This window comes from Daphnia pulicaria, chromosome 6, assembly GCF_021234035.1.
Source record: "Daphnia pulicaria isolate SC F1-1A chromosome 6, SC_F0-13Bv2, whole genome shotgun sequence".
Classification (NCBI taxonomy): Eukaryota; Metazoa; Arthropoda; class Branchiopoda; order Diplostraca; family Daphniidae; genus Daphnia; species Daphnia pulicaria.
This window is the reverse complement of record NC_060918.1, coordinates 11,696,770-11,715,753: the sequence shown is the minus strand read 5'-3', so window position 1 is coordinate 11,715,753 and position 18,984 is coordinate 11,696,770. Positions and strand designations below refer to the sequence as shown.

The following is an 18,984-nucleotide window of genomic DNA, read 5'->3' as shown; positions in this document are numbered from 1 at the left end:
GCGTAGCTGCTTTAGCCTTGAAAGTTGGGTTTACACCAAAGTTGTCTCTGATTTTTTTGCACAGAACTTATGATCGCATTGGGACGGGCTCAGGATTCGTGGGCTGTATGCGTCGAGTAAAACTTGGTCGTCGCTCGGTGATTTTCCGTGTTCCTCCAGAAGGACGAAAAGTGTCTCGACGAGGTCGACAGTTTGACGAAAACAAACGACGGGGAAACGCGATTGACGGTATAAACAAGTCAACCGTATCGACCGTGGTAAAAATGAATGGCATAACACAATGCGGCGAGAATCCTTGCTGGAAAACACCATGCGCCAACCAGGGCACTTGTGTATGGAAGACTGGCGAAAATTACACTTGCGTGTGCCGGCCGGAATTCACAGGTACATCAGACAAAACCTACTATATCTGGACTCTTTTTAAACATTTCATTGCACATTTTGTTGAAATTCAGGATTAACGTGCGAAAGTGCTCTTGACCTCTGCGCTAGCTCTCCTTGCGGCGACGGCTCTACTTGCGTCAGTTCAAAGAATCGTTTTACTTGCAAATGCCCTCCCGGAAAGAAAGGATTTCTCTGCGATCAGCGTAGGTTATCTACTATCTCCATACTATTCTACTTAATTAAATGAAAGCTCTTTTCGTTCTATCTTTGCCAGATGACGGAATGAAACATGAGATTCTTGTTCCAGAATTTAATATCGTGCATTCACCGACGTCAGCTTCCAGTTACGTTTCAGTAGCGCGTTCCTTTCAAGTCAGTCAGAACTTAGACTTGGAGGTTTGGTTCCTCAGTCGCTCATCTGATGGAATGCTTGCCTATTCGGCACGTGATGAAAACGGCCGTGGAGACTTCATCTGGCTAGCGCTGATTGGCGGCCGCGTACAATTCCGTTGGGATCTAGGCAGCGGGGCCGGCATTGTCACGTAGCTCTAAAAATCTATTTAACTAGAAAAGAACTGGAATTAAGCCAAAGTTTTATTGTTGTTGTTTTTTTAGTTCCTCTGAACGGGTCACTTTGTTCAATTGGCACCGAGTTTTAGTAAGCAGGCGCGGTAAAGAAGCCAGTATCCGTTTAGATGATGGTGCTACGAGTGAAGGACGTTCTTTAGGACCTCTTTCCGAGTTGAACTTAGATATTCCTCTATTTATTGGAGGACTAAGGTAAACTATCAGATGCAGTTATTCTTATTTATGTTCTACTAATCGAGTCATAATTTTCAGACCTAATTTAACGTTGCCTCGTGACGTACCAAAGTTGGAAAACTTGCAAGGGGCCGTTCAGAGAGTTATTGTTAATGGCGAGGTTTTTGAAAAATTGATGGAGAGTGAAATGGAACAGCATAATGTGGCCGTCTACAGAGGCCCACCATGCGGTCACATGCCCGCCACTCACCCATCGTCGTCCCGGATCTTCGCTTATCCTACCAGCGGTAAAGATTCATCGTCACCCTGTCAAAATGGTGGCGTATGTCAACCACTTTTGGCTAGTTTCGTTTGCAAATGTCAGTCGGGATTTCTCGGAAAACGATGCGAAAAACGTACGTAAATAGATAAAGAGATCATTTAATTTGTCTGTTCTAATTCAACATCGATATAATACTCATAATGTTGCAGGCACTGACACCGCGGAAATTACACGCCCGATCAAGTTTGATGGGAAAACTTTTTTGAAATATCCCAATCAATTGAAAGATGTGTAAGTTGTTGCTACATTGTTGCTTCTCTCGGTAGTTTTGTTCTTCTGTCTTAGAAGTCCTTCTTCTTCCGTTTTTGATTGTCTAAAGGTTTTTCTTCTAGAACTCTGGATTTCTCTCATTTTTCTTGGCTAACAACGCAAAACTTGTGGATGACTAACAATTCTTCTGATGAGCTCTCAGAGTATACTAACAATGCTAACACTACTCTCGAAGGCTTAGATGATGTCATTTATGATGTGCACTATGTTTATACTAATGAGAGGTGACCAATTGGTTTCTATTTGCCAATATTTTCTGTGGATATTGATTTGTTTGTATTTGCATGAAAAATGTATTCGTTTTAGTGGCAAGAGTCAGCGGTCCAACAAGTTTGAGTTACGTTTCCGAACGGAAGCAGAAAATGGACTGATTCTGTGGTTGAGTCGGGGCCATTCGCTACAAGCCGACTATTTTGCCTTAGCTATTGTTCATTCGCGATTGGAGCTCAGTTTTAATTTGGGAAAACAATCTTCGTTTCTCTCCGCCAGATCAATGGTAAGTTGTCACGTATAATTTTTGTTGTTGTGAATTGTAACTGATTTCCGTTTCATGAAGGTGAATGTAAGTGACGGTCATTGGCATACGGTTGTCGTCGAACGTAAGAAACGTTTAGGAAGCATCGCTGTAGACGGAGAAAAACCTATTCGTGTTACGGCTGATCCTGGCGCCACTATCCTCAACAGCAACGGGAAACTTTGGATTGGTACTGCCTCTCTTTAAATTTGAAGATTTTTACATTCTGTAGCTAGGTTGTTCATTAATTGTATCAATTGGATGCAGGTGGCAGCTCAATACTCCCTCCCGGCTTGCCTTCCCCGTACTATGAAGCTTTTGTTGGATGCATGGATCATGCCAAAGTTGATCGACAAAATTTAGACTGGCATCGGCACGGAGATAACGCAATTCTTCACTATTGTGGGGATACTTGAGTTCTTGAGAAATCCCTAGGGAAATAAGGGGAGGCAACTCGGAACATATTTTTATATGTTTAGCGGATGACAGCGCTATCGACAACAAACTAACTCAATGCTGTTTAAAAAATATGTCTCACTTTCCCTATCTTTTTTTGGTTGTACAGTGTACAGCATGACGTTTCTTACATCAGCCAAAGTGTTATAAAACGATGTTCTTATGTGAACAAACAAATTAAGTGTAAGTGACTGTGTGCATTGACTACATTTAACGGAACGTTCTTTAATCATATGCCTCAACAAAATTTTCCGATGCCATTTTGGCAATACTAATTCGTAGAAATAAACGTAATTTTGATATTTAAAATTGTGTTCATTAACTTGATTGGTTAGTTTTACGTGAAAATTTTAGCCATGTACAGCGGCCCATCCACTCAGTTTCTTGTTTGCAATTGTTTCCCAAAAGTCTTGCCCAAAATTGATCCCATATTAGTGTGTTCTACTAGTTGTTTAATGCTTGAAACATGTTGATCAATTTAAAAATGTTTCATACATTTCCAACGTTTACATTCCACCGAATCATCACTGGCCGTAAGCAAAAATGGCTATGCTTTGCTGACTTGCACACACAGTAAATCAAGACGGGGGGAGACACTGCCTTGATTGACTACGACCAGGGAGATTACCTTGCCAGTGAAGAAGAGTGCGAGGCCAATTTTGCTAGGGAGTGATTAGCCGATTAGCCATAATCGGTCGTAGTAGAATTCCTGGTTAGGCTGATTGCATCTGCCACTCCTGATGCCATCGTCCCAGTAATAATCGAAGAAAGTCCTGTGACTATGACTAAGTACCAACGTCAACTAACAAATCATAATTTCTACTCCATCGTCGGTCCGCGAGGAAAAAGAGGAAAAGTCATTGACAAAACCTAGACGACGCCTAGGTCGACGGTCGAACACGGCCCCACGCAAGGTATTTAAAGAAAACTTCCGGGTAAAATACCTAAACTTCATTCGTGTGCAACAGCAACAGCAACTCGATCTATTGAAGGTTTTTGACAAGGAGTGGCGCAGTGTTATTGTACGTGTTGACTTAAGTTTTTTTAAATTCTAAATTCAGAGACCAAGTGTAATGCAATTATGGTGCACCACGTACCATGCAACCATGGTGGTGATGCTGTTTATAAGCACACACAGTGACACAGGCTAGATATTTTAATTTGAACTAAACCTTAAGTCCTTATAATGAAAAGGATATTTGTCGTTTGTAGATTTAGTCAGATTTAGTATAATATAAATTTTTTTTCCAAACTTTTATAGGTCATATGTTATTTTGATTTTTTTAATGGAAAAAAAATCACAAAAAGCCCTTTGCTGCTTGGTAACGCAGATACTGACATGCTGTGATAGTTGACAATGGTTATTGCCATGTTATTGCTTGGACACTGGCTGTGGACATCTGGCGGCCAGATTTGTTTTCAATTTCGGGGCATAGCTAGTCCTTTAGCCCCTACCTTCTTCTTGGTTCCCTGTCATAGTGTCAGATGAAGCGTGGGTTTCGAGAGTAAAGATGTTCTTCGTTGGTTTCTTTTTTTTTCTGTTAGCTGGGTATGTCTTCGTGAGGAAGAAATATTTGCCATTTGTTTCCGAGACGCTCGACTTAAAAGTGTATTCCAAATTCATTACGGAATTAAGGTGTCGATCTACATTTTCAGCCATTAAATGTAATTGGTAATGCTAGTTTGGATTTCTTAAATGCAATTAATCTTTGACGTCTCTGTCTGAATTTACAGGTGATCTGGCATATAATTTCATTTGGCCAAATATGATGACGTGGGTCGAAACTTCTGCCATTTTGTCGAAATGTCGGCCATTGTTAGCTGTACGTCTCATTTCGTGCAAACACTTCAGAGCTAGTAAAGTAATATTGTTGATCAATCTCTCTGCAATAATGCAATAGGTTTTATTAGTTGATTTTCAGGTCAGAGATGGATATCGCTTTTCTCAACTGTTGCAGAAACTTAGAACACGACAAAGTCTGTGCTTCATGGCTGTTGTATCATTAATGTGGTTTTGTTGTAGCCAGCTGGTGAAAGGTGTGATCGAGTCATGGTTGAGTTGCAGCTTCTGCATGCAGTTTATCAAGCTGGTGCTATCCCAAGTGTAACTGCAGGAAAACTAATTGAATTGGTAATTTGAACTTGATTTTGTTTTTCAATAGCCAGGTGAAGTCTGTGCTTCTTTGTTGCAGTCTAATGTGCACATGGATTGGTTGCAGTCATCCAGTGAAAGGTGTTATTAAATTGAGCTGCGTTGCATGCAGTCTTTGGTGCTGATGTTGTCCTGGAGAGTGGGAGAGTCCCATGCTTTAAGTCTTCTGGGATCAGCCATATCTGAGTTGACGCTGGATCATGCTGCATTGTGGTTGCCGAAATGTTGGACATCTAGTAGAACTGCAAAAAGACTACTTGAAATGGTAATTTGATAAAAATTATAAGTTCTAACTTGGGAAGTATCATGCTTGGACTACTATAATTGCTTAGATTGTTTAATTTTAACATTTGGGGATTTCATCATGTCAACAGCTCTTTCCTTAGATCATATGTAAATTGAGTTATGGATTGTTTAAGGGGAATTGGTTAACAAGATAGGCAGATACTGTAGAAGAATGTTTTTGTTTTGCTGCAGAGCACTACAAATTTCAAATGGATTTGTATTGAAATCTTAAATGAGTCATCTAGTTTCATGTAAATTTTGGTTTAAACTATAGTTATCAGATAGTGTTGCCATAGAATATTTGGGTGAACTCCATTTGAAGTGATTTTTTTAAATTTTATACAACAATTTCCATTGATCAAACATTAATTTCATTTTGGTCATAGGTTTATGTTTACCTAGCAGTGATGTTGCTGTCCAATATGGCATGTTGTTGCAGCTTATACTGGTGAAAGATTTTTTGCATCGAGTTATGCTGTTGCTGTTCTTTGGTGCCGGACTGCTGGTGTTGTGCACAAAAGTTACATTAAACAGAGCGTCCGGTTCGAAACAATTGTTTTTGTGCGAGGCCTTTTTAGCAAGTAATCCGCCACCCAATTTGACAAAAAGTGATAGTTTGTTTTCTCGGAAATTGCGACAGACGATTAAAAAATTTCTAGTTCAACAATCTCAAGTAGAAATTAGCATCTAGTCTACTGGTGCAAATTGCGATTCTTTAAGCTTGATTATTTAGGAGATGTGTTAAAAAAATTGTGAGTAGCAAATAAATCGAACTAATTCGCTTTTTCAGAATATTTTGAAGATAGATCACAAGAAAATCTAAAAACAACAAAGTTATCTAAAACCAAAATATTCAGAAATAAAAAGGATTAGTTCAATTGTTTCGCTACCCACATTTGCTTTCAACACATCACCTAAATTAATCAAGCTTAGAATCACAATTTGCACCAGTAGACTAGATGCAAATTTCTACATGAGATTGCTGAAATAGAAATTTTGTAACCGTCTGACGAAATTTCCGTGAAAACAAACTATCACTTTTTGTCAAATTGGGTGGCGAATTGCTTGCTAAAAAACTCGCACATGCAGTGTCGGCGTAGATCCAGGGAGATTACCTGGAAATAGAAGAAGAGAGAAGAGTGCGAGGCAAGTTTTACTGGGGAGCGATTAGTCATAATAGGCTTCCGGGTTAGACTCATGACTCTCAAAAAGTTTTAGTCGGATCATGCGCCTTCCAAGTCCCCGTTCAACCAGAGCCCTCCCCTCCTCCTGGTTTCACAGCGGGTGAGTGACCACCGGCGGGCGTTGGTTAGTGGTTAGTTAGGGAAACGGGGCACAGAAAAAAGGGAGCCAGATATGCACTTGTAATTTTTCTACATCTACATAATTTATTGACGAGTCTTGAATTTCAGCAACCTCTCCTCAGTTTTACCAATGGATCAAGTCTATGCAACGGCAGCAAACGATTCAACTGAAAAAAGAATAGAGATTTTGATTAAAAGTCAATAACTGAACGAAACATCAACCATTACCTAAACGCCAATACAGGTAGCAAGAGATGACATTTCGAAAAATGCAACCGATAAAATAAGGCCGACAGCCATCAGGCAGCATGAACTATTTTACCCAACCGTTCAACACTGCATATACTGCATGGACACCAACATAGACAAATGACACATTTAAGTGTGATGTTGAACTGCAAGTCTGCACAAACTCCATTTCAGAGCATCTCTCAACTGGAAAGGGACTGCAAAACCACTGGACACCAAAAAGCAACAAGTGCAACATCGTAAACAGCTCCAACTGACCATGAACTCCTACAAAGTAAAATAACATTAATGAAACAATAACATTTTAAAATGTGAAAAAGGGTACCAATAATGAAATTTACTTAATTTAAAATTAACAATAATTTCAATTGAAAAAGTAACCAAAAAAGAATTCTGTACATATACTTCTAATGTGTTATAAACTTGGCAATACTGAAGTGAGAATTTTTTTTCTAGTTTGATTGGAAGGAAATTGTTAACTCAATGAAAGCTGACCAACAATGCAGCTATCTTTGAAGAAACAATTAAGGAAGAAATATTACCCTTAATTTTCTACATCACATAATAGTTAAACTTGTCAGTTGAATGCAAAATAAATAAAAAAAAAACACAAGACTTCCCAAGTTACAACCAATAATATCTATCAAATTACCAATTCAAGAAGTTTTCCTGCAGTGACACTGGATAACACCAGCTCGATTAACTGCATGCAGCAGCTGCAGCTCAACAGAACTCAATCACACTTTTCACCAGCTGGCTGCAACAAAACCACATTAATGATACGACAGCCATGAAGCTCAGACTTTGTCGTGTTCTAAATTTCTGCAACAGTTGAGCAACGGATCTCCATCTCTGACCTGAAAATCAACTAATAAAACCTATTGCATTATTGCAGAGATTGATCAACAATATTACTTTACTAGCTCTGAAGTGTTTCTGCACGAAATGAGACGTACAGCTAACAATGGCCGACATTTCGACAAAATGGCAGAAGTTTCGACCCACGTCATCATATTTGGCCAAATGAAATTATATGCCAGATCACCTGTAAATTCAGACAGAGACGTCAAAGATTAATTGCATTTAAGAAATCCAAACTAGCATTACCAATTACATTTAATGGCTGAAAATGTAGATCGACACCTTAATTCCGTAATGAATTTGGAATACACTTTTAAGTCGAGCGTCTCGGAAACAAATGGCAAATATTTCTTCCTCACGAAGACATACCCAGCTAACAGGAAAAAAAAAAGAAACCAACGAAGAACATCTTTACTCTCGAAACCCACGCTTCATCTGACAGGGAACCAAGAAGAAGGTAGGGGCTAAACCGCTAAAGGGCTAGCTATGCCCCGAAATTGAAAACAAATCTGGCCGCCAGATGTCCACAGCCAGTGTCCAAGCCATAACCATTGTCAACTCAGCATGTCAGTATCTGCGTTACCAAGCAAAGGGCTTTTTGTGATTTTTTTTTCCCATTTAAAAAATCAAAATAACATATGAACTATAAAAGTTTGGAAAAAAATTGATTTAGACTAAATCCGACTAAATCTACCATCGACAAATATCCTTTTCATTAAGGACTTAAGGTTTAGTTTAAATATTTGTAGTTCGTAAAACCACCACTAAATATCTAATGGTAAAACCAAATTAACGTATAATAAAAATCATATAATCATATAATAATAATAACTCCTGCAAATTGGGGTAAAAGGAAAGACAAATACATACAAAATAAGAAGAAACATCAAGCTAATGGCGGCTTGACAATAAGGATGGGGAAAAAATGAAAACCGAAAATTCGTTTAAACTTCACTTTCTAGACGGTTCAGTGAAGAATTCAGACGTTTTTAAAACAGAATTCTCTAAACAACTAAAGGTATCTGAAAGCTATAAACAAGACAGAAAATTTACTAGGCTCCACGCCCTTAAATGAAATAAACAGGGCAGTCACCTTTCGTGGCATGCGAAGAATACACGATATAAAGTTTACGTCATCGAAGCCGGATCAAAGCCGCTAGTTAGCGAATGTAAAAAGACGGTGTTTTACACGCTGCCTTATACCAAAGTTTCTAATCTGTAAATTTCCCGTGATTCCAAAGTTATGTAGAAGCTACAACGCACATATTTTCTTGTAAAATAAATGAGTCGTGATAAGCGTAAGATGTACCACCCAAATGCATTTATTATTAAATGTTTGTCAAACACAGCATGACGTGATAGATACGCTCAATTTGTCATGAATAATACTCGTTATTTAAGGTATCCAGCTAACAATAGAGTAATAAAATTTTTAAATTGGTGCAAGGTGTAAATTCTATTTACAATTTCAAATATGTTCCATTTAATCTGGAATTATTCGTGAAACCGATTACTGAACTTTAGCGTTGCAGTATAATGGAAAGGGATATTTCCAGGTGCGCTCCCTTCGTGACCGTTATGTCAGACAGTGCCTGCAGACAGAGGTTGCTAGTTGCCGGTAAACCGAGATGCGAGAGGCCCTAGGCAATCGTTGGCAGCATTCTTTAAAATATTTATAGTTTCGTATGAAACATTCTCTTGCAATTTGCAACTATGGAAACTTTCACTTGATATTTTTTCTGTTTACAGCACCATTTGCGTGTGGCTCGATTTTCAGTAGAAACATTATATTTTGGGCTATATTCAGTTCGATTCAAATAATAAAAAGTTGTTTAAAGAGTCTTTCAATCAGTTATTTTGAGATTATTAAATTTTATGAATGAGGTATCAATGAGAAGAATTTGCCTGAAACCATTCATTCGAACCCTGGAGAAGGGCCGTCACGGTCCGTTAACCTAAAAGGTTGACCTCCAACAGCAGAATCGAGAAAGAGGCTACAATCAGGAAAAAATTCAATGAGTGAAAGTTGTTTGGACAACTAAAGCTTCCGCTCAACAACGTGGGCTGGACTCCAACTTTGTCGAGAACAAGAAATATGCCCACAATGTTACTTCCATTTTGACCAATCGAAGTACTAGTACGTAAAAAACATTCTGTAATCTACTTCCAGTTCTATTAATAGTTTTATAATCTGTATTTTTTTGTTTTTATTTTATTTATATATTTTTTTTGTTTTTTTTTTTCGTTGTTTTTTGTTGTTTTTTTTTTTTTCATATTTTGTGCAGAGGTGATATATTCTCAATGCTTATGCCTCATTCCAAAAATCTAAACAAAACTTGTAAGAAATTATTCCATGCTTCCCGGATATCGGGATGATTAAGTGCGGCCATTAAACGATCTATTAAACAGGTTGTAAAAATTAATGGATTTTTCAAAGATTGCTCACTGTAAGTGACATTACCAATATCAATTGCCGGTTCCATTGCATCACGGTGGGAAGCAAAGTCGGATGATGTGGGCAGCGGCTGTGTTGGTTCTATTCTCAGTTTGGAGACTGAGGTTGATTCAAGAAGTGAAGATTGCAGTTGGTTTTCGTCAAATAGTTCAGTATCTCGCTTAAAGCGGAAAAGAGCGGAAGGTTCCACAGAAGAGAAGGTGGAGGTTACTGTTTGGATCTCCGTCACCACTAGAGTTGAGCTGGAATAGATTGTTGTCGGTAATTTCCTGTTTCTGAACATCACCTATCGGAGTTCACGAAACTATTATTAACATTCCATTCATTCTCTCAGTAAAATATGAAGAAGCGTAATTGTTGGTTTCCAATACATTGACAATAGTAGAGAAGAGCTGAGTGACCGTTGAAACGGCTGTGGAAGTAATCACTGTTGCTGGACTCGTCGAAGTCGGATTTATGTTAAACAGACGGTTGATATTTTCCATTAGAGGATTCTGGGTGGTTGTCGTCATCATAGAGCTTAAAAGCACTCGTAGTAATAAGCGGTTGAGTAAATCGTTTTGTTGACAGTTACTTCCGTTGACTGGTTGGGAAGAAAAAATTCAATATTTTGCATCCGAAGTATTAAAAAATTTAAAATTAACCTGCTGCTGCGTTACTGACGTCAACCATTGGATTGCCTTAACGAAGTCCATAAAAAGTTTGGAAAAGTAACGCATTGATAAGTTTATGATAGCCTCCAAAAAATATTTTGGCAGCCGAAACTAACCTGTCATAACGTTACCCCTGACTTCAGTGGATGGGTTACCTTCGAAAAGAGAAACATACATGTAAGTTCAACATTTAAAAAACTTACCTTCAAATGTTGGCAAAAAAAGCAACTAACCTGTCACAGTGTTGTCATCGACATCGATCGATGGTTTACCTTCGGTTTGGAGGCTAGGTTCTTCCTTATCCTTAGTGCCATCTTCTTCAATGGGGAAATCCTCTTCTATAAACCTTTCTTCGACTTTTGGTTTTGCTTCGAGGACTGGCTTGTCTTCGGCTTTTGGTTTAGCGGTGAATCTTGGCTTAGCCTCGACATTAGGTTTAGGTTCGATTCTAATAGGTTTAGCTTCGAATCTTGGTTTAGGTTGATCAACTCTAGTTTCTCTGGGTTTAGTTTCGACTCTAGCGTCTCTGGGTTTGGCAGTAAATCTTGGTTTAGCTTCGACATTAGGTTTAGCTGGAACATTAGGTTTAGGTTCGACTCTAGTTTCTCTGGGTTTGGCGGTAAATCTTGGCTTAGATTCGACATTGCTAGGTTTAGCATCAACTCTACTGGTTCTAGCATCAACACCGACTCTAGATCTAATTCTAGACGTCTCGCCAAAGTTAGCATTGCCACTAAATGTAATCTCACCTCTTGAAATGGCTCTAGTCCTCGGCCGGTCAGGTTGGGCGCAGACAATCACAAACAACGAAACGACAAATAAGCTGGCGGTTAGTTTCATGTTGACGAAGAGAAATAATCCAGTTGTCGGCAAGAAAGTCTTAAAAAAACACGGTACACCTTATTTCACTTGAACGAGCGCGACTTGTTCGTGATCAAGCACGGAGAATGACAAACAATCAAATGACCGAGACGTGCGCAGATCTGCCAGCTAAATCCTATACAGTGAAAGTAGACTAGGCTAACGCCTTTGGGTTCTTGGGACGAAGACCTCCCCATCATGGAAAGTTCGGCATTTGCTACCCAAGGATTTTTTTAACTATTCTTTTGTCTATTGCGGTGTAAAAAAAAAGGCATCTCTGTTACCTCCCTTCACGCTGCCAAGGCCAGCGAATTCAAACGCCAAGGCCGGTCTTTCTACTATCGTGAGATGCCTAATCACATATTCCAAACAATCGTGACCATATACAAAAAAGTGCATCGCTGCATTCTAAGAGCGAAATGCATAAATCAGAGGAATCGGAGACAAGAACATGGAAGTGATGGAGCAGTCGAGCAGTGGAGTGAATGGAAGGCAAAAATGATTTTACTGGCTCGCCTTCGCCTCAGGATCAAGTGGTATATGAACAACCTTCTGAACGTCTGAGACGTATATGTTGCACTTATTTGAGATTGAGCTTTTAAAATAAATTTGGCAATGGATGACCAAAAATTCACGCTCGCGTTCCTTATTAGTTAAGCTGCTGAGTGCCGATTACACGCCCCAGCTTCAGGCAATCAAACAAACAAGTTACGAATTGAATGAGAGGTAAAAACTCGGACAAGGAAGAGAATTCTTCACGGACATAAAATAAGGTCACACATGATGTTCATCTAATCAAGAAATCTCCCTTATCTGTTTAAATGGATATATCTAATCGAAACACTTCTTGTAAAAAACGAAAGTGTTTGTCTACTCAGAAGACAATCCGCAATCGGGTGTAGATTCCCGACGATTAAAAATGACAATGGCTCACTTCTATATTGAGTTATTCAAGGGATGGGCGTATCCCGATAGTACTGAAGGTCGTAAGAAGCAATTCCCGGGAAGACGCTGAGAATAACCAATAAACCCCTTATTAAGCTTGTATCCACGTGCAGTCGCTAGGGACGCTTACATGTGATAACTAATAAACAGCGGCTAACAACAAAAAATGCTCATCTTAAACTAAATTAGAAATTGAACCGTTATAGTAACCTACATAAAAAAGTAGGTTTTACTGTTTACCACGTTTCCATAGTAAAATGAATCGAGAAAAATTCCCACGTTCAAACCGGATAAGTATTTAATATCTTACAAATAAATTTCATGTTTAATGACACATATAGTAAATATTGATACTATGAACTAGAATTAATTTTCCAGTTGTTGATAAAAACGAGGGGGAAATCAGAGCTAAGCTAAAGTTTGTATGTATAGTCGCTAAAGGAGCACAGATTACATAAGATTGTGATTTGTGACATTCCCGAAATTTCTTTCCGGAATGAGAACAATAGCTGGATTGACTTGTTTCTTCAGAGATTTCACGACAAAAAAAAATAATATAGGCTAATCCAATTATGACGAACGATGTAGAGCGATCGATAAAAATGTAGACGACATTGATTATATTCCGGTAGTTAGATATGAATTTAAAAGGAATTCTCGACTCTTAATAAGGGTGTGCCTGAAGAAATATCTACACACCGTATTACGCAATAAATGATTTTCAAAAAATCTGTTGAGACCAAAATATTAAAAAACAAAATATATAATTTAATTTAAAATATAATTTGTATTAAAATCTGATTTTTCTTCACAAAGAAAATTGGGTAAGTAAAACATTCTTTTAAAATATTGTACCTAAATCGTAAAGTGCTCTCTAATAGAACCATTTCGTCAGGTGCATGAAACCTATCTTGTCTAAAATATAAGAAAGAAAAGGGTACGAAAAGAGTAAAATCGAGTACGTTCAAGCTCATTACATTCTATGCTATTTGTCTCGATTTAGCCGTGCGAAGAAGTTTTTGCAATGCTGGGGTCATTTTTATGCAATAATGGTCGTGAAGGATATTGAGTAAACACCCTTTTACTGCATGCAAATGTACTTTTAAAAGTGTCGACAATAAAACTATGTCATTGCTCCCGCACAATTTATTTTGGAAACGTAGAGGTTGCAGGTTGCTGTATTCGCGTGTTACCACAATTTGAAATCGAACTAAAATACACCGTACGACGAAATCTGGCGCAAAATTACCGTTTATACAAAGCACAGCTCGATTGCGCAATTCACATTTCTTCATTTTCTGTCGACATTTTATAACCTGTCTTACGGTTAGTCATTAGAAAACAAACTTGCTTGTCTTCTACTTTTCGAGTAGTGATAATAAACGGAGAAAGTTTTTCGGATATCTAATATTTATTTCAATTACTGTGACCTGCTAAGTAACGTCAAGAAGTATTTAAAATTTAACGGACTAATTCCGGTCATATCGAAACAAATTCTTACTCAACGTCAAAATTTTGTCTTTGTTGCCTCATTTAATATAAGGCCAGCCGGCACCGGAGCTGAGAAGAAATAAAGCATAGAATATTTAACGATCACAGTCCTAGTGTACTCTGCGACACAAGGACATTTTGAGAAATGAAATGCTAAGCAATAATGTATCACGACATTTCGGCAACAGCGTTTCGCTTCTTACACACACGAAAAAGACAAAGACTATTGACTTTTGCAGTTGAGAGTTCCTAGTAACTTAAATATAAAGTGGCTGTCACAAAAGTAGCAATAAAATATAGCCACTAACAATGCTTTGGTAGTGTATACCATAAACAGTCAAGATAAGGATTTCAAGAGCTCAGGAGACATTTACACGAACGTTACAAAAATAGTCGGTGGGTGACAATTCGAGAATATCCGACGAGGGCACGTGCCTATATCAAACAATCATTCTTACCTTTAACGGAAATGACCAATTCACGTACGAAGGTCGAAGCAATACGGATACGACGCTATAACGGTCACACAAAGCAAAGTCTATATTACAAGGCAATAATAAATCTCACTTGTTTTGGCAAACAATTTTTACTGTCTTGGCTGTCATAAAACTTTTTTTTAACGCCATCTTTCTTTTATGCTCGAAAACCGCTAGAATAGGCCACAAAGACCGACACAGTAAGCACTGCACATGCAGGTAAGTGGTCGACTACACCTTAGACGCCCAAAATTTTCGTCACGCAAAATTTGGCAACTTTGAACCCCCTCCCTTCTTCGTTACCTTGAAAATAACGTAACAATAAAGTGATAAACCACCCTACCTCCCATTCCAACCAAGAAACTGTTAAAAACAAATTTTCGAAAATTTGTAAGAAAAAGAAAAGTTTTTCATCAGCTGACTGTAGGTCGTGACGTAAAATTTTTCTATCCCCCTATCCCATCAATTAAGCAAACAAAAAAATACCCCTATCCCACGTCCGTCACAAAATTCATGACCCCGTTAGTTGAAATATGTTTCTCAACAACGATAATCACACACCATGATTCTAACTTGGCTGTGATTTATCAGCTTAGATGCAAGGAGCAATAATCACATCAGTGTTACATAAAAGACCAATAGCCAGCCATTTCTCTACGGTCGATACGTTTGCTAAACTTAGCTTCATCCAACAAATGAAAACTGCGGATCAGATTTTAGATTTTTCAATCTTAATCTTTCGTGGCTACTGAGCTAAGAAACAAAGTAGGCACGAATGACGGGAGTATGTACGTGTGTATCGTTTGGCTTCCGTCGAGCCGTAACAGTCTAGATCACTGAACTGTATACCGAATCAACCGAAACAGCTGTTTTATGAACTCTTAAGGTTTTTATGTGCAGAGTTATTAATACAACTCCCTTGAAACTGGAATCGAAGAACATAATCAACTAATAACTGCAGAATTTTATAGTATGCCAATAACAGTTTTGAATGAAGGACGTGATCTACTTTTACAAATTTTACTTAAAATCAAATTAAATGATTGGGATTTCTTAAATTATTATTTCGTGTTTTTTGGATTAAAACTGAAAAACCAAAAAGGATTTCCTGTATTACAAATATATGCGTGCGGTCCTGGAAATATGTTTTTAACATTCCTTATTATATATGTATCAAGGATTAGGAAGCCAAACAACATCCTAGAACATAATACATGGCATAAGTCGGATTTTTCCACTTCAGTCATGAAAAAGCGAATAGCTAACATGTTTCGTCGAAGAATAATACCGTAAGTTTCCGAATTGTTTTACAAGCCGTCCTTCAGGCCACCGCCATCTCATCTCAAAATAATCATTTAGAATGCCATCGCTATAGGATTCGGGCATTCGGGTGTTGCCGTTTCTCCTCGAGCGATCACATTTGACAATTCCATTGAATTTTTTCATGGTAGTTCTATTTTTCCCAGCATCGCGGGGAAAAAAATACACTTTGAACAAATTGTGTTTGAAGGCCGATGTGGAAAGGAAAGCCACACAAAAAAAGGACGAGAAAAGAAAAAGATCCCTTTGAAGATCCATTACAGTTATAGGTTTTATTTACATTTGACGACGACGATGATTACTTTTCACCTCGTTTTTCTTTCTCGTTCTTTTTCTTTTCTCTTCCAATTCCCGTTATATTTTTCTCTCTCGCTCGTCTAAAGTGTGTGATATGGCGATGACTGCCGACGACGAAGTGGCCGTAGATGGAACCGTCTCGGGCGTCTCGGTATATTTCTTACTCAATGGAAGGAAGTGACGAGTTGATTGAACCGTCATCGTTTCAATAGTCCTTCTGTCGCCGCCCAAAAAGTAAGAAAAAAGGCAGGCTTCTCTAGATTAACTAGTGGCTTGGTGAGACACACACGCTAACAAGAATTGTATCGATCGAGCGTGGTGTTTACCAATGGTAAACCGAAAACAGAATAACCGTGGGTGATTCTTTTTTTTTCTTTTACGTCAGTGATCTTCAAGTGTTATTTTAGCTTTATAGTTCTGTTGCTTCGTGAGTTCAATATCTTTGGGAGAAACAGCATTGGCAAAATATATAGCAGTCTTTGGCTTATAGCTTGAAACGCTGTAACCCACATCGCTGAGGATTTGTGACCGAGTTGCGGTACTGCGCCTCCGGGGCGTGGTCCCATCGTCCGACGATCAATTCCAATTACATTATAACCCAAGAAGAAATAGAGTTTTTGGCTTTAAAAATCCAGTTTTCCCTTTCTATTAATACTAGATTGGTGTATACTTTCAGCTGTTGCCATGTATATTTCGGTTCCAATTGCTATGTGTGAAACAACGTCCTGCCGGTGTCGGAGCTCTGAAATATGTTTTCGTGAAGGTCGGCTCGTTGTTTTTCGTTAAATAACGCAAAAGAAAGTACAGTACTTACATCATGGCCTAGTCTTTATACTTGTATGCATCGCCGGCTTTGGTTGAACATGATCGTGATCGATTAACCGCTTTAGTTGACGCTCGAAGGAGGGGGTGGGCTGGGTGGTGTTTAGAGGCCAAAACCTGGAGCGAGTTATTACACGCTGTTCATATTACGACAACGAGCCACTTCAAGAGGGTATACTCATCCCTTCAGAAATTGATCGATGAAAACCGAGAAGCGCTCTGAGCTTGATCGAGATGGCCCAAGAGATGGAAGATCTTCGCTCGGGTAGTTAACGGCTCATTCGTGAAAAGAAGTTCTGACGTAAATGCCGGTTGAATCGCCCTGGAATCGTGAGACTGCTGGATTGGCATCGGATCAAGATCGGATGGATTCGATTGACAAGGCCCTAGAGTTCATGGAGAGGCCATGCAGTGTGTGATAAAAGAAGGACCTGCCTGTCGTTTTGTCGGATTCACGAGCTACCGCAACGCGACGCGTTTTTTTTTTTCGTGCAAATTCGAACATTTCAAGAGTTTGACTCCAATCGATCAGCGGAAAGCGACAGGAAGGAACGAACGCGCCATTAATCATTCACGGCTGCCGAAAAAGACGGCCGAGATATCAACACATGGATGAACTTTTCGGATGAGCTTGTTCAGCTCTGTCAGTATGATGGTTCTAGTCTAGCAACTGACGACAGTTCCGCTGAAAGACTGGGTTCCAAAATAGGACCCCACGGGTATGGGAATAAACTATATAGGAAAAGCAGAGAAATAATGTAGAAAAGAGACAGAGAGCGTTGCCCGATTTGCAATCAACATATTACCGAACCGACGGCTTAGTGTTTCTCTTTTTGGCCTTCGTCCTTTTGGGAGCTTTTACTATCGCAACAATTCTCTGACTGAAATAAACGGATTCATACATTTATAAATCAAAGCAGACAGATAAAATTCCGCTCACTTCTTTTGCCTCTCACCGAATCGCACAGATATTATCTTAGTCATCGGGGTGTAACCCATCAGACATTGAACAGTCGGGATTGAAACTATACAAATTCCAAAAATGAAAAAAGAATACCGGTATATTGCATTAAGCACAATTGGCGAGAGGAGTTCTATATAATGTTCCACTTAACAGCAACCCCAAATACGAATACGAATACGCTGAAATAAATTAGAAAAAAAGACACATTGGCAGCAAAAAACGTTTTTGTGAATATTAAAAAAAGCATGTAACCTTCGTTATACGTTACACTCTAGATTTAGGATTGTAGGTTTGCAGCATGACCTCGCGTTGTTTTAGAAAGGAAATCTAAGACTGACTACTGCAATACAATACTGCTGAATATGTATATCTGTGTCGATTCCCCCCTCTCTTTCTTTCTTTTTAGTCTGTCTATCGCCGCTTTGCTAAGCTCTCTTTGTCGAACTACAGATGGGGCAGCAGAACGCCATATCACAAAGAGTCAGGCAAAATATAAAAGACGACGGAACAGGGAGAGAGAATTTGCAGTACGGAAAGACGCATTGATGATATTTTCGCCTTTTATTCTTGTCTGTGCGGCGGAGAATCAACAAAAGCGGGAGGGGGAGCCGGGTTTTATAGGAACAGAGAAGAAGAAGCGGCCAGTATAGGATAGATAAGGGAAGGATCACTGGAGAAGGCAACGACTTTTACTATACCAGCAAGAGTGCTGACTGGTAGCACCAATTGCACCGGATATTCGCCGTCGTATTGTTCACGCTCCCGCTGAATCGAACATCAGAAAATGAAAGCCAGCAAAGTCAACTCGCGCTCGGTGGCTGTACAGTCTGGTCGTCCGCCTCACTTTTGCTTTTTGCCTCAATCCCCCATATAACTATACTCTTTAGAAACGGGTTTTACAAGTACTACTGCTGGCGGTGAATAGGGGAAAAGCCAAGAAGGCATTGAGTACATAAGTATACAGAGTTTGGGCTGGTATAATATTGTCGCTAGAAAACAAAAAACTTTACTACCAGTTCTGTAATATCATCTAGTAGAGTAGTAGCCAATTATGATATAGTGGGATCCAAAGCCGTCCGTATTATATGGTATAACGATGTTTTCCAATTTTTTTTTACATTATCCTACTGTTGTGGCGGCC

General features: G+C 38.9%; 2 protein-coding genes and 2 long non-coding RNA genes across 26 annotated transcripts in view; 2 read left to right on the top strand and 2 right to left on the bottom strand.

Annotated features, from left to right (window-relative positions):
• The window catches only part of LOC124344079 (agrin-like), a 50,756-nt gene extending 47,739 nt beyond the window's left edge, over positions 1–3,017 (top strand). For 5 of the 8 annotated variants that reach the window (XM_046797491.1, XM_046797487.1, XM_046797486.1 and 2 more), the window contains 10 exons: positions 65–384; positions 456–587; positions 659–926; positions 1,000–1,164; positions 1,225–1,541; positions 1,618–1,699; positions 1,801–1,962; positions 2,045–2,234; positions 2,295–2,442; positions 2,520–3,017. In XM_046797491.1, coding sequence (XP_046653447.1) covers positions 65–384; positions 456–587; positions 659–926; positions 1,000–1,164; positions 1,225–1,541; positions 1,618–1,699; positions 1,801–1,962; positions 2,045–2,234; positions 2,295–2,442; positions 2,520–2,668 — 1,933 coding nt within the window. In that variant the 3' untranslated portion in view covers positions 2,669–3,017. Of the gene's footprint in view, positions 1–64; positions 385–455; positions 588–658; positions 927–999; positions 1,165–1,224; positions 1,542–1,617; positions 1,731–1,787; positions 1,963–2,044; positions 2,235–2,294; positions 2,443–2,519 lie in introns of those variants that run through there. The other 3 variants (XM_046797490.1, XM_046797493.1, XM_046797492.1) reach the window with 3 other exon arrangements.
• A 1,068-nt stretch (positions 3,018–4,085) lies between these two features.
• The window catches only part of LOC124344266, a 22,956-nt gene continuing 8,057 nt past the window's right edge, over positions 4,086–18,984 (top strand). Inside the window, exons 1-6 of one of the 10 annotated variants that reach the window (XR_006919614.1) lie at positions 4,086–4,373; positions 4,443–4,570; positions 4,620–4,630; positions 4,732–4,812; positions 4,871–5,125; positions 18,916–18,921. This is a non-coding gene — a long non-coding RNA (uncharacterized LOC124344266). Of the gene's footprint in view, positions 4,381–4,442; positions 4,571–4,619; positions 4,840–4,870; positions 5,126–5,531; positions 5,667–18,915; positions 18,922–18,984 lie in introns of those variants that run through there. The other 9 variants (XR_006919613.1, XR_006919612.1, XR_006919608.1 and 6 more) reach the window with 9 other exon arrangements.
• LOC124344265 lies at positions 6,472–8,109 on the bottom strand. Of its 7 annotated transcripts, none has more exons than XR_006919602.1 (5): positions 7,806–8,109; positions 7,619–7,743; positions 7,351–7,566; positions 6,678–6,965; positions 6,472–6,616 (listed from the first exon to the last, which is right to left on the bottom strand). It is a non-coding gene; the product is annotated as an uncharacterized LOC124344265 (long non-coding RNA). The 7 variants fall into 7 exon arrangements; XR_006919605.1 differs by having other exon boundaries at positions 7,351–7,576; positions 7,614–7,743; positions 7,813–8,109; XR_006919607.1 differs by having other exon boundaries at positions 7,351–7,576; positions 7,813–8,109.
• On the bottom strand, positions 9,326–11,773 carry LOC124344177. Its single transcript, XM_046797657.1, has 6 exons — positions 10,901–11,773; positions 10,784–10,822; positions 10,659–10,694; positions 10,386–10,597; positions 10,021–10,300; positions 9,326–9,957 (listed from the first exon to the last, which is right to left on the bottom strand). Exons 1-6 carry the CDS (start codon positions 11,505–11,507, stop codon positions 9,872–9,874), a joined length of 1,260 nt encoding a protein of 419 aa, XP_046653613.1. The 5' UTR covers positions 11,508–11,773; the 3' UTR covers positions 9,326–9,871.

Bases quoted from the DNA above. Each gene is read 5' to 3' on its own strand.
- LOC124344177 (XM_046797657.1), bottom strand. From the start codon at position 11,507: ATGAAACTAACCGCCAGCTTATTTGTCGTTTCGTTGTTTGTGATTGTC. The intron at 10,598-10,658 runs GTTAATTTTAAA...CTTCCCAACCAG, and splicing joins CGTCAGTAACGCAGCAGCAG to TCAACGGAAGTAACTGTCAA. The intron at 9,958-10,020 runs GTAATGTCACTT...CCTGTTTAATAG, and splicing joins GGAACCGGCAATTGATATTG to ATCGTTTAATGGCCGCACTT.